General features: G+C 40.0%; 1 protein-coding gene across 1 annotated transcript; it reads right to left on the reverse strand.

Moving 5' to 3' along the window:
- Positions 1–3,908: 3,908 nt before the first annotated feature.
- Positions 3,909–13,149, reverse strand: GTF2A1L (general transcription factor IIA, 1-like). The gene is made up of 8 exons (XM_010158087.1): positions 13,060–13,149; positions 12,639–12,762; positions 12,032–12,087; positions 10,777–10,870; positions 9,067–9,647; positions 7,252–7,539; positions 6,430–6,519; positions 3,909–4,016 (listed from the first exon to the last, which is right to left on the reverse strand). The coding sequence occupies exons 1-8, from the start codon at positions 13,147–13,149 to the stop codon at positions 3,909–3,911; spliced, it is 1,431 nt and encodes a 476-aa protein (XP_010156389.1).
- Between the last annotated feature and the right edge of the window lie 1,004 nt (positions 13,150–14,153).

Consider the following 14,153-nt stretch of genomic DNA (forward strand, 5'->3'; position numbering starts at 1 on the left):
TGATTCTATGATTCTATGAATCTGCAAAAATTCCACGTCTTTATACACATCAGCTCCTGAGCTTAGCAAATGAGCAAACGGGACTGTTACAGATTATTTAACTGTAATAGAAACTAAATACGCTGCTGAAGAAGAAAAAAAAAAAAAAACGACCAAAACTATCTGACCTGAGGCTTCCCTGTCACCTATCTCAAAAATGGGTTTTGAGACTCATTTCTTGGGACAGCACACGGAAGACCCCTGCACACAATTTAAGACACAGCAAAACAACATCTTGAGCGGGCAATAATGGAGTTGCTAACGTTATGTTTCAAGAGGACTAGAGCTTGCAAGCACCCCCTTCCTGCCCCCCCAATCAGGTAACGCTGTCAGGGAACGGCATGCAGGAGAAAGGAGCCAGACACAGCGACAGTCGATAGTGCCTGCCTTACAGCGCCGCGTAGGTAGTGGCGAAGAAGCACGAGAGGTGCGGGCATTTTTGTACCTGCTGTAAGGGGAGTGAGATCTACCATTTAGGAAATAACTGCTGATTAAACAAAAAAAATACATAGCACACCACAAACAACAAATCCATACTTCACATTCTTCTATGCAGAAGCGAACGAATAAGTAAAAGCAACACTTTAATAAAGATGTAAATTCATGCTAAAGCTTCTTACACAAGTTGCAGTTGTTCTTCTATCTCATTTTTTGGTAAACTTACCTTCTTTCTGGAGTAAAGTTTCAGACAGCCATTTACTGAAGTATCTTCAATGGCTATAGCTGGTGTTACACACCTTCTCGCTCCACATCTGCAGTGATATGTTTGCTAAATCGTAAGTAGCAGCAATCAAAAGCATTAATACCATAAACTTTTCAGATCAAAAACATTCTGATTTGTTTACTGCTCAAGTCATAGGCTATAGTAATTAGCTAACTGAGCTTACATTTTAATAAGAAACACTTTTTACCAGTATAAAAATCCCTGACTTCAGATATTTTTAGTTGTAAATGTGTTAATCAAAGCTGTAAGTCTCTGCCAACGTTCATTCAAGAACGCTGGAAACAAAGTGTAGGACAGTTCTTGTATGCCTAGATGGAAAGAAATGAGTCAGTCCTACTGCAGGAGTCCAGATAGACAGGCCACAGCTTTGGACTGGGAAAACCACTGCAAGCACTCCCAAGGAATAGCTGCAGTGTGGTTTGGAGGGAGCCAGACCTGCAGCATTATGAATTTAGTAGCCATTATCTCAAATAAGCAAGGGGTGAGATAGCAAGACCAAAAACCTATTCTAAACCCTAAAGCTTCTATATTTGATATCTCAGGAAGACACACTCCCACATTAAGGAAAGGAAAACCCAGGGGGATGCTTGATGACATCCCTTTTGATGCAGGTCATCTTGGACCAGGAATAACATGCGGTTACATATACTATCAGCAAAGCTTCAGAAAGAGAGGTGGTACACAGCCCCTTGAGATTTAAACTGATGACAGCACACATGATTTGGGAAAAGCAGAAAAGGGTTTAAAATATCACTAAATCTTAGCTTGAGAAATAAGAGGCCAGTGTTAAAACAGTATTTCCAAATCTCAATGTGCAGTCTGTATAATCATTATCATACTTGGGCTGCAGAGAAGTTGCAGCAAGCTGCCATAAAAAAATTAATCCATTCTTAAAACACTTCTGCTTTGATGTTTTGCAAGATAAACAGGCAGAGGAGGCTAACAGGTAGAAGGTACGTAATAAGTATGAATTGGTAAAGATTAGATGAGGTAGGGCGGGAGGGGAGTTCTTACTTTAGTATTTCTCTCCCACTCATCTCTGCAGCCCTTCACAGAGAAACAAGCTCTGAAAAGAGACAGAGAGAGGGGAGATAGGCAGTCACAAGGATAGTCAGAGCTCCAACTCCCCACCTTCCTGTAGAAGAAGCCTTTACCACCACAAGCAGAAAGATGCAGCAAAGAGGGAAAAGCTGCCCATCTTTACATATAGCTAAAAATAAGTACTCTTTAGCCTCTTGATGTTTTTGTGACTAGCAAAACCAGATCTTAGTCTCAGAAGCAACATTCAGAGACCACGTGGTGCTTTGTGAATGGTGCATACCCAGACACGTGCCGCGGATTCCTGTGCCGTACCACCTCTGCTTCCGGTCTTTTCTGAAACACCACTACAGTGCCCAAGTTGATGGTCCCACAGTTCATAATGTATTCATTATGAACACCTCAGAGCCTGTGAGACAGTGCTGAAATCTAAAAGCATCTATCATGTGGTAAGAGCTGCATTTCCTGTGCATTTATGGGTCTGAAGTGTAGCATCAGTGCAGCTGCAAGTTCAGCTGAACAGGGAAAAAGAAGCCATACACTGTAATAGTTGATCCGCCTCTGAATACACAGCCCTTCACTTCCCAGCAACCGTATCTATACAAGGCAAAGGAAATGCCACACTCAGGTCAGACCTTCTAGCTCAGTGTCCTGTCTTTGGTAAGGGAGAGCAGCAGATATGTCCAGAAAAAAAAAAAAAAAGAGATGCAAGAAACTCCATAGTTGTTAAAAACCTACCTCCTGAGGGAAACCTCTTTTTCATACCATCAGGACAGGGGTTTGTACCACTATGAAAAAGAGTTGGGTCCCTCCCCCATTTCTTCTATATATTCCTTCTTTCCAAGTCTCTTCTTTATTTCCCTTCTCAAGGCCTCTGCATCCTCCCGGGGAGGAGAGATAACAGAAATGTTCCACGAGCTCTTCTTTTGGCAGGTGTAAAAGCAGCAGCCAGAAGGAAGGGGTGCAATACCCTTTCATGTGGCACTGCCCTTCTAGCAGGATTATCCTGTTTCTAGTCAGCCTGGCTGAGGCTTTGCCATTTAGTATCCCATATTGCCCTGTAGGGGCAAGCCGCAGCTCTGAAGGGCTAGGGCCCAGAACGCCTCTTCTTGACCCCTGTTCCTAGAGGAACAAACAAAAAGCTATCGTGGAGTGCTGCTGGGAATGCAGTTCTCGTGGCAGGGTGAGCTGCCGTCACATGCATGGCTTCTGCACATTTCTCTAAGCAAAGTTTATATTTAGGGAACAAAAAACCCAACTCTCTGCTAGAAACGTATAGGGGATGACATTTTATTATTATGCACAATTTGTCTCATTCACAGCTTACTGGTCTGTAGTCCTAGAACGTAGTGGGTATGTACAGAAGTAAACTTAAATGACTTTGCATTGACAGTGAAAATAAATCACATTTTAATGTTAAATCACACTATTCATTGCACCTCGGTAGGCACAGAGGGTACAGAATAAACAATAATAATTCTCATACACTGAGAGCTCAAGGGTCTTCCACCCACATTTCCTGACTTACATGTAAAGTGCCTGCCTTTAAGCTGAAGTCAAAACCCCACAAACAAAGCAGGAACAAAAAGCAAGGGAGGAAGGAAGGGGGGGAAGGACACAGCTGAAACAGCCACAGGTTTCAGACTCGCACAGACAGTGCTCTGTTCCTTTTTTAAACCCAGCAGCCTTTGAAAAGAAAGAAATATTATCACCAGTAACTGTGTAGTTTTATAGTTCAAGTCATACTTTAGACCTTTTTGAAGAAATGGAAAGAAATCCTACAGAACTGAAATTTACTTAAATGTAGTCAGTATTCCATGGCTTTCTTGAATTACTAAGAGATTCAAAATTTCACCCTTCACTCATTCCATGTTTCTTTGGCAGAAAAGTAATTAAATAATCAGAAAAGACCCACAAAGACAGTTGAGCAGCTCCCAATAGTGTTTTAGTTTGCACGTATTAACAACCCTGATTTTGCTTATTTCTAATCACGGCTTTGTTATTTTGTTGGGTTGTTTTATGGCTAAAAAACAGAAAGTGTAGTAGCTTCGCAGAAGGTTCATAAGGAATAATGCCAGAGTCTTAAGATACATACTTCAGGGAGGTTTCACCACTCTGCATCTCCAATGGCTTTTGCAAAAACATGGTCTTTACCCTCAAAGGACATCACGCCGTCTTTTAAGTAGAACTTCCATTTGTTCTTACTTCGATGTATCTGATAAAAATAAATCAGTGCCACCCCAAAACAAAACAAAAAGATTAGACCATCCACTTAAAAAACAACGGGTTTTCAAAGCACAACTTGATTTACAAAACTGGTTTCCCTTTTAAAATCCTGATCACCCAAAACATGTGCAACACTGCCACTGACCACACCACAAATATTCAGAGGCAGATTTCACTTGTTTATAATTAATCCCCTGCCCTCTCAAGGGAACAACCTCCTGAGTCTTAGCACACACACCTCACCAAAAAAAAGAAAATTCAAAAGCAAAAGGTAGCTGTGTGACAGCTCAACTCTGGCAGGAAAACAAGGCAATAATGGAGCAATTTCATTAGTGTATCAGTCCCAAAATATACTGCACCTTGCAAAAAAGTGTGCTTAACAGAAATGCCATGGCTTCCTCCTCCCATGCGCATTGCAAAGCGATGCTGCATGCACAGGGACATGGGGATAAGGCTAACAGCAGGAAAACTTTGCCCAAAAGCAAATACTGCCATATGAAACAATAAGAGAATTTGCATATTCTGTATCTTTTTAAACGCCTGCAAAACGATCTACACAGCAGAAATCTTTTGTTTAATACTATAAGAAGGAATTTTAAGCACCTCTAGGAAATTCTGGATTTTAAGCATCAGTCTGTTTTCAAGTTCAGAAAGAAAAAGAAGGGGAAGAAACAAAAAAAAAACAGGACAGCTATTTTTCCAACAGCATTCTTTTATAGGTAACAAGGTAATTGAATAGATTACTGTTTCCATCCGCTTCCTACTAGGCCTACAGGTTTTATTAAATCTATGTAGGAAAGGGGAGAGTTATAACACCTTTCCCCAACTTCTGTAACTGTTAATGTCTAATAACATCTGATCTTAAAATTTCCCATAGACGTGTCCAGTGTTGAAGTTTCTGTCAGATTTTTAAAGTTTTCAACCCATTTTTCAGCTTATTACAGCACATCCAGCTGTGAAGCCCTCAACATAAGAAGGATATCAACCTGTTGGAGTGAGTCCAGAGGAGGCCACAAAGATGCTCAGAGGGCTGGAGCCCCTCTGCTATGGGGACAGGCTGAGAGAGTTGGGCTTGTTCAGCCTGGAGAAGAGAAGGCTCCAGGGAGACCTTATAGCACCTTCCAGTACCTGAAGGGGCTACAAGGAATCTGGGGGGGGACTTTTTACCCCTTGTCCTGTCACTACAGGCCCTTGTAATGGGTTTAAATTGAAAGCGGGAGATTTAGATTAGTTATCAGGAAAAAATTCTACACAGAGAGGGTGCAAATAGGTTTCCCAGAGCAGCTGTGGATGCCCCATCCCTGGAAGTGTTCAAGGCCAGGCTGGATGAGGCTTTGAGCAACCTGGTCTAGTGGAAGGTGTCCCTGCCCAAGGCAGCGGGGGTGGGACTAGGTGGTCTGTGAGGTCCCTTCCAACCCAAACCATTCTGTGATTCTATGACAACTTGCTGTAGGTAGAAACATCCGCTCCCTATAGCATCTGCAACATCAAAGCGAGCTATGAAGCTTCAAAAACTTCATGTACTTTTCAATACAATAGACACTGTGGCTCAATTTCAGATGCATCTTTTCCACACTTCTCCCTGTAACTCCATTTTCCAAAATAACCGGTTTCAAAAACACTCAATCTGTTACACTTTAGTAAAGACAATTTTCTTAGCAGCCTACTGTTTCCTGAGACACAGACATTGTTAAAGCAGGCCTAGTTGAACACACACAAAAACGTTACCATTAGTCACTTTCAAAAGGATGAAAGCTAAGGTACATTCTTAAGCAAACTGCAGACATTTTTCCATATTTGTTTCAAATTAAGACATGCACTTTGTTTTTTCAACTTCTAGACTACTGACTTAAGTGTCCAAAACCATACCAGGGTTGGAGGTACTGAATTTGATTTTCAGGAGTTCAAAATAATATTGGATTTTAAACATTAAAATGAAGGAGGATGATAAGGCCTTTAAACAACTCTTGTTTTTCCAACAGAACAGGATTCTGGTAGGAAAATCTCTCAGTGAACACATGAAAGACAAAGAAAACGTAGTATGTACACATACTCCTCTGTGTTACCCATTTCATGGCTGAAAACGCATACATACATCCATGGAGCTGTTGCTATGACTTAAAAGTTAAGGAAATGTAAGCTTTTGCAACTTTACAAATCTTAATTTTGCAAGATTTTGTTGCCTTTTCTTTTAGTAGGCTGTTATGAACCCATTGATTACCCTCATTTCAGAAAACAGCAGGTAAGTCTTCAGACTGCTGACAGCTAAAGGCGTAATTTAAACACTCAGTTGTTACAGCACTAGATTTTCTTTAGGAAGCGTCAGCAGTAGACCAGACGTGAATTTGCTAAAGATACCATTTGGAATTATTAAGGAACAAAGATAAAACCATATACTGTACCTTGTCATACTGACAAACTATCACGTTGTCAGTGTCGAACAAGTCTGGAGTGTCCTGTTCACTGACATCATCACCAGAATTTAAGGGGTCCTACAAATTAAGATTGTATTTTATACATTCTTTCAGAACAGCATTGAATATACTTGACACTAAACACACCTAGACCAATGAAGGTTACCATTGCAAAAATCAAGACCTGGAGCCAACGAAAACCATGTTGCACAAAGCTTATTTATAAGCATCTTTACACACTTACATTCCCAAAAACACCCTAAACAAAAACACAGGTCAAAAAGCAAAAGTGCTAACTGACAAAGCTGGGATACTACTCAGTGGGTGTTTATTTGAAGTCCAGATGCTACAAGTTAATTCTCTTACAAATCTCTATGAAACAAAATTGCACATCTTTAAAGAAAAGCCTTTTCCTAGGAAACGTATGTATCACATTGTTCTCTGTCTAATCCTCTTCAGCCCTGCAGGGGGAAAAGAAACTTAGTTTTGTATCTGAATCTTACTTAAATAAAAAGCAGAACTCCATTCCACTGAGGCCAGGGTTTTGTCATAAAATTTTAATTCTGGTAATTAAGTATTTTAATTCATCCAATAAACAAATGACTACTCAATATCTCTTTCTCTTGTCCACACTCCTCGTAATGAGCTCTCAAGTAATTTCTCAGGAGTTCCTCCTGCCCCTAGAGGCATGTCACTTAACTGTGCATTCTCTGCAGTAAACTTACCAGGAATTTTTCTGGGTCTAGCAATTCAACAGCAAAGATAGATACACTATTGTAATGTGCTTCAAAAAGCTTAAAAGTAAATTACCTCCTCAACCACATCTATTTGTGCCTCTTCATTATCACCACCACTGCTGCTAGACCCCGTGTTTGAAATACTGTCACATTCTTCATCATCTTCATCATCCTCCAGAACTCTTAGGTCCTCCGATTCAATAATGCCAATGAATTCATTCTCTTCCCTATCATATGCATGTGGTATTTCTTCCTTGGGAGAAACATCACCAGTACCATCTAGCTGAATTATGCCTTCAATGTCACTGCAGGTATCATTCTCTGATCGTAAATTAGATTCCATCTGCTCAGTAGGTTCCATCTAACAGGAATAAAAGAGACCAGAGGCAGCTTGTGAATTAACACCACACAGCTTTCATTGTTCAGTACAAAGCCTGAGATTTTTGTTCAATAAAGCCTCAAGACTGGGACACTAAAATGAGAGTTTCAAGTCTTGGCCTACTTGTAAAAATGCCGAGTGCATCTGCAAATCTTATGCTCACACCTAACCTTAAACGGAATCCATGCCAAGTATTCTCCAGCAACACAGAAATACATTTTCTTAGACTTTTCTTTAAATACTATTGTACTCAAATGACTTTTTAAGAAAAACACAATCAACCAGGCCTTCAAAATTTCTACTGCAAAGAAAACACAAAAAAAGGCAAACAAGCTTCTCCTTCACTTCAAAAAACAGCATTTTTTCATTTTTAAAATAAAGCCAAGATGAACTCATCCCTCTCCCTCAACTCAACTCAAACTGCTTTGTTTAAATGAGTTTTAAAGGGCTGAGACAGTAAATATTTCAGTACTTCAAGTTACTGTTCATAAAAGTGCTAGAATTCCTAAACAGAGTGTTCACAGGAGCATAAAAAGGCTTTAAGCTTTCAAACATCTTTGGTGTCTCATTAAATCTTTATTGCAGCACTTAATTCACATCCACATACACTTTCTAGTTCAAGAAAATAACACTTCGTTTTGACCTTCCCTTTCTACTACGGACGGTCTTCATCAGCCTGCCACAAAAGTTCAGATGAACAACATAACACGCTACCTATTTACAGTCATTTGTCACTACTGTCATTAAATCTGCCTCAATCACACACAAGCGCTACAGCTCAAAGTCAGGGAGCCAGCCTGAACTTCACACATCTGCAAATAATTTATTGGAAAAAATTAGATGAAGTCAGGAAAGTGGCCTGTTAATTAAAATCATTCAAGTTTTCCACACAGCTCTAGCTGAATTCTGGTTTGTTTAGGATGTTTTCCCAAGGAAATACATTTCCTTCCAGCAAATTTTCACTTATCAAACCTGACTTTTCATACTCAGTATGCATTCTCAATGCAAGTTAACTTGTAATGTGTGAAGAGCAGTTAAAACTAATCCCAGCTGACACTGCAAAAGTAATTTACCCACAACTGGCCAGTAGCCACATGCAGATTCAGCATCAGTGACATGAAAGTTCCCAAAGGGTCATTCATGTCTGCTCAGTTGCAAAATAAAATTAAAAAAAAAAACACCAACAACAACACTGTTATCCCCCAAAATAGTAAGTTTAAGAATACATTATATCTATGCATTACACTCAGTATTTTTTAGCCTGACATTCTCTTCAGTCCCCATATTTCAGCAATATTTGTGACAAATTCTTAATGAAAAAGCAGCAGGCAGGTACTGCTATTCAAAACAAGCTTGAGAAGGAACTTAAAAATTATAATTATTTTTATTATTATAAATTAGAGCTGCTACTTATCAGTTACAGACGTGTTTTATCTCATCTCCTGCGATACTTCACACAACCATCTCCAACAGATGTACTTCCACCAGCTGAGAAATAAAAGGTCTTACCTTGTCAAAGGAAGCAATGCTGCCGTGATCTTTCAGAACAGCATTATCATCCAAACTTTTGCCCATGATAATCAGGTCAAGGATATCATCAGACACCTGCTGTTGCACCAATTCCTGAGGCTCAATGTCTAGCTGACCCTCCATATCCAGCAGTACGCTGCTCGAGTTGCTTGCCAAGGATTCAGCGGGAGAAAACCCTTCAGAGGATTCTGGAGTAAACACAGCTGTGTGCAAACTGCCGTGCTGGGATTTTTCGGTTGAGTCTGCATGCTGATTGAACGCAGCGTTAGTTGCAAGTGGCTGCTGACTGACAGAGGGCTGCTGGACCAACGTAGCACTGGCAGAGTTCTCCAGGTGGGTTTTTTCCGTGGCATTTGGTTGAAACACTGTGCTTTGTTGGACAGCAGCCTCCTGGGGTTGCAATGTTTCAGCAACTGCCTGGGCAACACTGGCAATGCTGGCTTGCAGAACTGGAGGTTGCCCAAGGGGCTGAAATATCTGCTGAACAGGGTGATGTAGAACTCCTGCGTCTTCCGGGGCCTGTGTAACCATAACAGGCACATTTACCTTATAAAGGCGCCCTACAAAGAGAAGAGTTAAAAACTGCTTCAGCAGGTTAAACTACAGGTTCATCCAGGCCACTGTCCTGTTACCACCACAGCCAATAGCAAACACTCAGGCAAACTATGAGAAGCAGGATGTTTACAAAGCAGGACTGCCCCAAGCACAATTTCAGCCTCTGAAAATTAAGCGTTTGTGGGCTTTTTGTGTCAGAGCTTTCCTACAGACCATCATATTTAATAGCCCTTGTTGGTTTGGCCCTCCACAATACCCTGTGGCAATAAGTTCAAAAATTTGTCATTTCAGAAACAAAGGAATACAAGATAAAACAGTAAACTATTCCATATCTACAAAAACTGCCTAGCTTAGTTAAAAAAAAAAAAAGACTCCTTGTTTATCCTCTCATTGTATGAAAACTATTTCAAATATTGAAACCTTAAAAGTTATCAGTGTTAGAATTAAGATGCCAGAGCTAAGTTCCCAATTTCATTTAAATATTCTTTCCACACACACACACAGAGTGACTGATAACTGCCTATAGGGCTCAAAATCTTAGGAATTACACCTGAAATAGATACCAAGTGACATTAGTACTCAACAAAGAGCAGCTGTTCGAGGAAAGAGTCAGTCAATGACCGAAATAAGCCTTCCACTCATCACACACTAAGCAGTACAAGCACGCTGTTGTAAAAGCAGTACAGCCAGTTTTATCAGCAAAAGAGAGTGAGTGAAAAAAGGTCAATGGATGGTTGGATTTTATTTCAATAAGGAATCAATTTGATTCTGAAGCACCAGCATGCCTTTACCTTTTTAAAACAGAGAGGATCATGCCCCATATAGGAGGAGGAGATACCTATGTCTGGATTGACAAAGGAACACATTTGCAAGCAGTTGTAAAACCAACAAATAGCATCACCTGGCAGCCCATGTTAACTGATCTTGCAATTTTACACAGCTGACACACTAACTAATCCATGTAATTACTTCCCACACGCAGCAATTACAAACACAAACAGAGGAAGAAGAGGCTAACTGGCTCTCCCCAACAATACTTTAATTTCACATTAATCTTCTGTACTCAGGACCATCTTTCAGTATCCACAGACAGTCAGTGCACTGTAACATTTTACATCTCCTCTTTAATCTTACCAGATGCTGCCTGTAGTGTCACTCCAGCTGGTACCCGTATAGGATAAGCAATACCCGCAGAGAGAGTGAGAGTTGCACCTGCTTGTGAAGCACCCTAGATACACAAGAGCTTTATTAAGAAATAGTGCATACTTTATCTCCTAGGGCCCTAGATGTCACACAGAACATACGCAGATGAAATGTGAATGAGGACCCTTTTGTCATCATCTTTACTGAAGAGTTGCTTCAGACTTCGGAGATTTAGACAGAAAAAGAGTATTCTGTATTGACAGGATAATCACTTGCCCTAAGTGTTTCCTGTTTTCCAGTTATCACATTCCTTTTTTGTTAACAGAACACTTTCTTTTACCCCCTCAATGTACACACCACCTAGAAAGGTATTTTTCCACTCAGAGCCACTTTTGCCTAAGCTTATGCATTACTCCACACAGTGTAGACTCCTTGCCTAAGCCCTTGAAGTCACTTCACATTCTCTTTCTCCTGGAAAGCATACTGGATATATGCATTCTCCTGGATATACTGCTCTATTTCAAACTAGCTGTTCTGGAGAAATCCAAATCTTAAATCAGGAAACTTGCATGTTATATGAACATCTTCCCAACATTATATTTCAGCTTAGCAAGCTAGTTAGCTTAAGGCTCAGGAGGCACTCAAAAGTTCATCAAGCTCTGATAATTAACAGCTCCTCCCCAAACAAATTTTGTCATGCCCGGAGTTCAGAACCTGTCAACTCTAAAAACACGCTTTTCCTGCTGGTAACACTGCTCCCAGCTTCACTACTGCTAGTATTTCCCAGCCATGCATTATTTTAACACCCAGCAATAAAAAAAAAAATAGGATCTGTAGATGTGCATTTCCACGCTACAGACTAAACACACGCAGCCATGCTTCCAGCGCAATTCCGGTAGACCCCCATCCCCCTCTTCACTGCTCAGACAGAAGCAGCAGAGTTGCAGGTCTCCCCTCTACAGACTCTTGGTTTTCATTAAAAAAAAAAAAAAAAAAAAAGCTAGAAGTAACAGTGCTGAGCCTCTTCAGCTGTTGGTTCTCCTCCAGCAGGACTCCTGCTCCCTTGCCTGCTATACTATACCATATTGGACAGATGAAACTATCACAAGAAATGCCACTTTTTCCTTCCTTAAATGCTGTCCTACAGCATCTATACTTGTCTCCCCTTAAGCCTATTATCAACTGAAAAATTTATTCATTTAGAATTCAGAATAATCAAAATTGAAATGCCACTACATCTACGTACCAGTTCTGCTGTGGTGAAATGCTGAAAACCTCTGCCAGTTGGGATGAGTAAAGAAGCTATAATTAAAAAAAAAAAAATCACTTTACAAAAAACAGCAATACGAATTTTCAGAAAACTAACTGAAAACCAAACCAAAAACCTCTCCCTCTTCAGTTTGAGCAAGGAATTACATCTTAACAAGTGCAAAACCAGATTAAACTCCCGCATGACAGCAAAGCTGCATGGCACAAACATGCCATATAACCCAGCACACAGCATGTCACAGATTAAAAGGGGAGATGAAAGCTTAACCCTACTGGTAAATTTTCAATGGAAGGGTACATTTCTGGACTGCAGACAAGAAGGTTAAAACTCTCTTCATGTTTTGCTACCGGAAATAAGCAGCAGATCAAGAACATGTAGACATAATTACATTAGTTACCCAAAGTTTATTTCATCCTTTATTAGTCAAATTCCACTTTCAAATAATTACTCTTCACCATCATGCTAGATATATCCATAAGCATCGCAAACCAAGATTATTGCAGCACCGTCAAGTCTTCCAAAAAGACTCTTGAATCACTGAGCTATTCTTAAATTGCATCTGTTGTGTTCACCAGCATCTGACCTGTTGAAGCCTGCAGAACGTTGTGAAAATTGTGAGGCAGCTGCAGGGCAAACTGTGGAGGATGGTGGTTATGTCTGAAGAAGCCTTCTGTTGCTTTAGACTGCATCACCTTGGTTTCCCAAAGCTGCAGAAAGATTAAGGTCAACAGATAGCAGCCTTAAAAAACAAACCACATCTGAAGTGATAATCAGGTATTTCTGTTTTTTCCAAGAATAAACTTGACTGATTCTATCCAATAAACATGGTAACAATTGCTACTGAATTTCAACTTCCAGCATCCAACACACTCGCAGGATATTTATAATTCTAACTTAGGGCAAAAGTTTGCATGTTTTGGAGGGCAAAGAAACAGACAGGTACGTCATCTCAAAATTAAAAACCATGCCCAGGACTTCTATGAATGCAGAGGAACCCAACAAACCTTCTTCAAATCTTTCAGAACCTGTTCTTCTAAACCCTCTTCTGCAAAGAGTTCCCGCACACCTTCAATCACATCTTCAATAATGGACATGTAGAGCTTAGGCTACAATTTAAAAAAAAAAAAAAAAAAAAAATATTTTCAAGTTAAGACAAACACTAAATCACTTGAAATAACACAAAGTCTAGTCTTGCTGCATGAACTACTGTTGCAAACTGAACAGCATTAAGAGATCAGCATAACAAACCGAATACCCCATCAATTGCAAAGGTCTGCAAGTCTACTCATTCTTTTAAATCTGACATGCCTGGGGACAGGCAACCCTGGAAAAATACTGGATTTGAGCCTCAAACTCCTGGATTCTGCAGGCTGCAGAAATGCTTAAGAAAACCCTACAAACATTAAAGGAAGAATTGCGGTGCTGCATTTTCAAACAAGTATGTCTAAAATGTCAGTTTGACATTTAGCACTTAGTATCATTAGTGTCCTTGCCCCTAACTTAAAGGCCAACCAAAAATAGGAGCTACTAAACCTGAGATGTGTCGGTTCTATCAGAAGCATAACGTAAGTAACATGCAAGAAATATCAGATCTTTCGTCTTTGTGATAATAGTCTGACGCTGTATAGTAATGTAGCTATGGACATTTTAACACTACGGTTATTAATATATGTCATTCATCTTATATTACCATAGCACTCTAACACAGCATTTTATTCCTTCTCCTGCCCGCCCATGTCAGTGATTAAATCCTAACCCTCCAGTCAGACCTGGACAACAGACACACATAAGCGTCAAGGTTCATCCATTCACATGCAACTGTAAGATAACAAGCCTTCAGCAATTTAAAGCTTATTAATCTTGACTATCATTACCATCAGAATAGCCTGCACAAGATGAAAGATGAAGTTGACATTTTTTTAGGAAACCTTAGAAGTTAAGATTCCAGCACATTCATTTATATTTTTCTAACTTAACACCAAATTAGTATTTTATCGCTCTACACTTGTTCTAAACTGCAGACAATAACAATTTGTTTTCCTAAAAAGCCCTAGAAGTTATCAAGAGGTAACACGTTATGAAAGCTACCAGCGCAACA

Source organism: Eurypyga helias, unplaced genomic scaffold, assembly GCF_000690775.1.
Source record: "Eurypyga helias isolate BGI_N326 unplaced genomic scaffold, ASM69077v1 Scaffold32288, whole genome shotgun sequence".
Taxonomy (NCBI): domain Eukaryota; kingdom Metazoa; phylum Chordata; class Aves; order Eurypygiformes; family Eurypygidae; genus Eurypyga; species Eurypyga helias.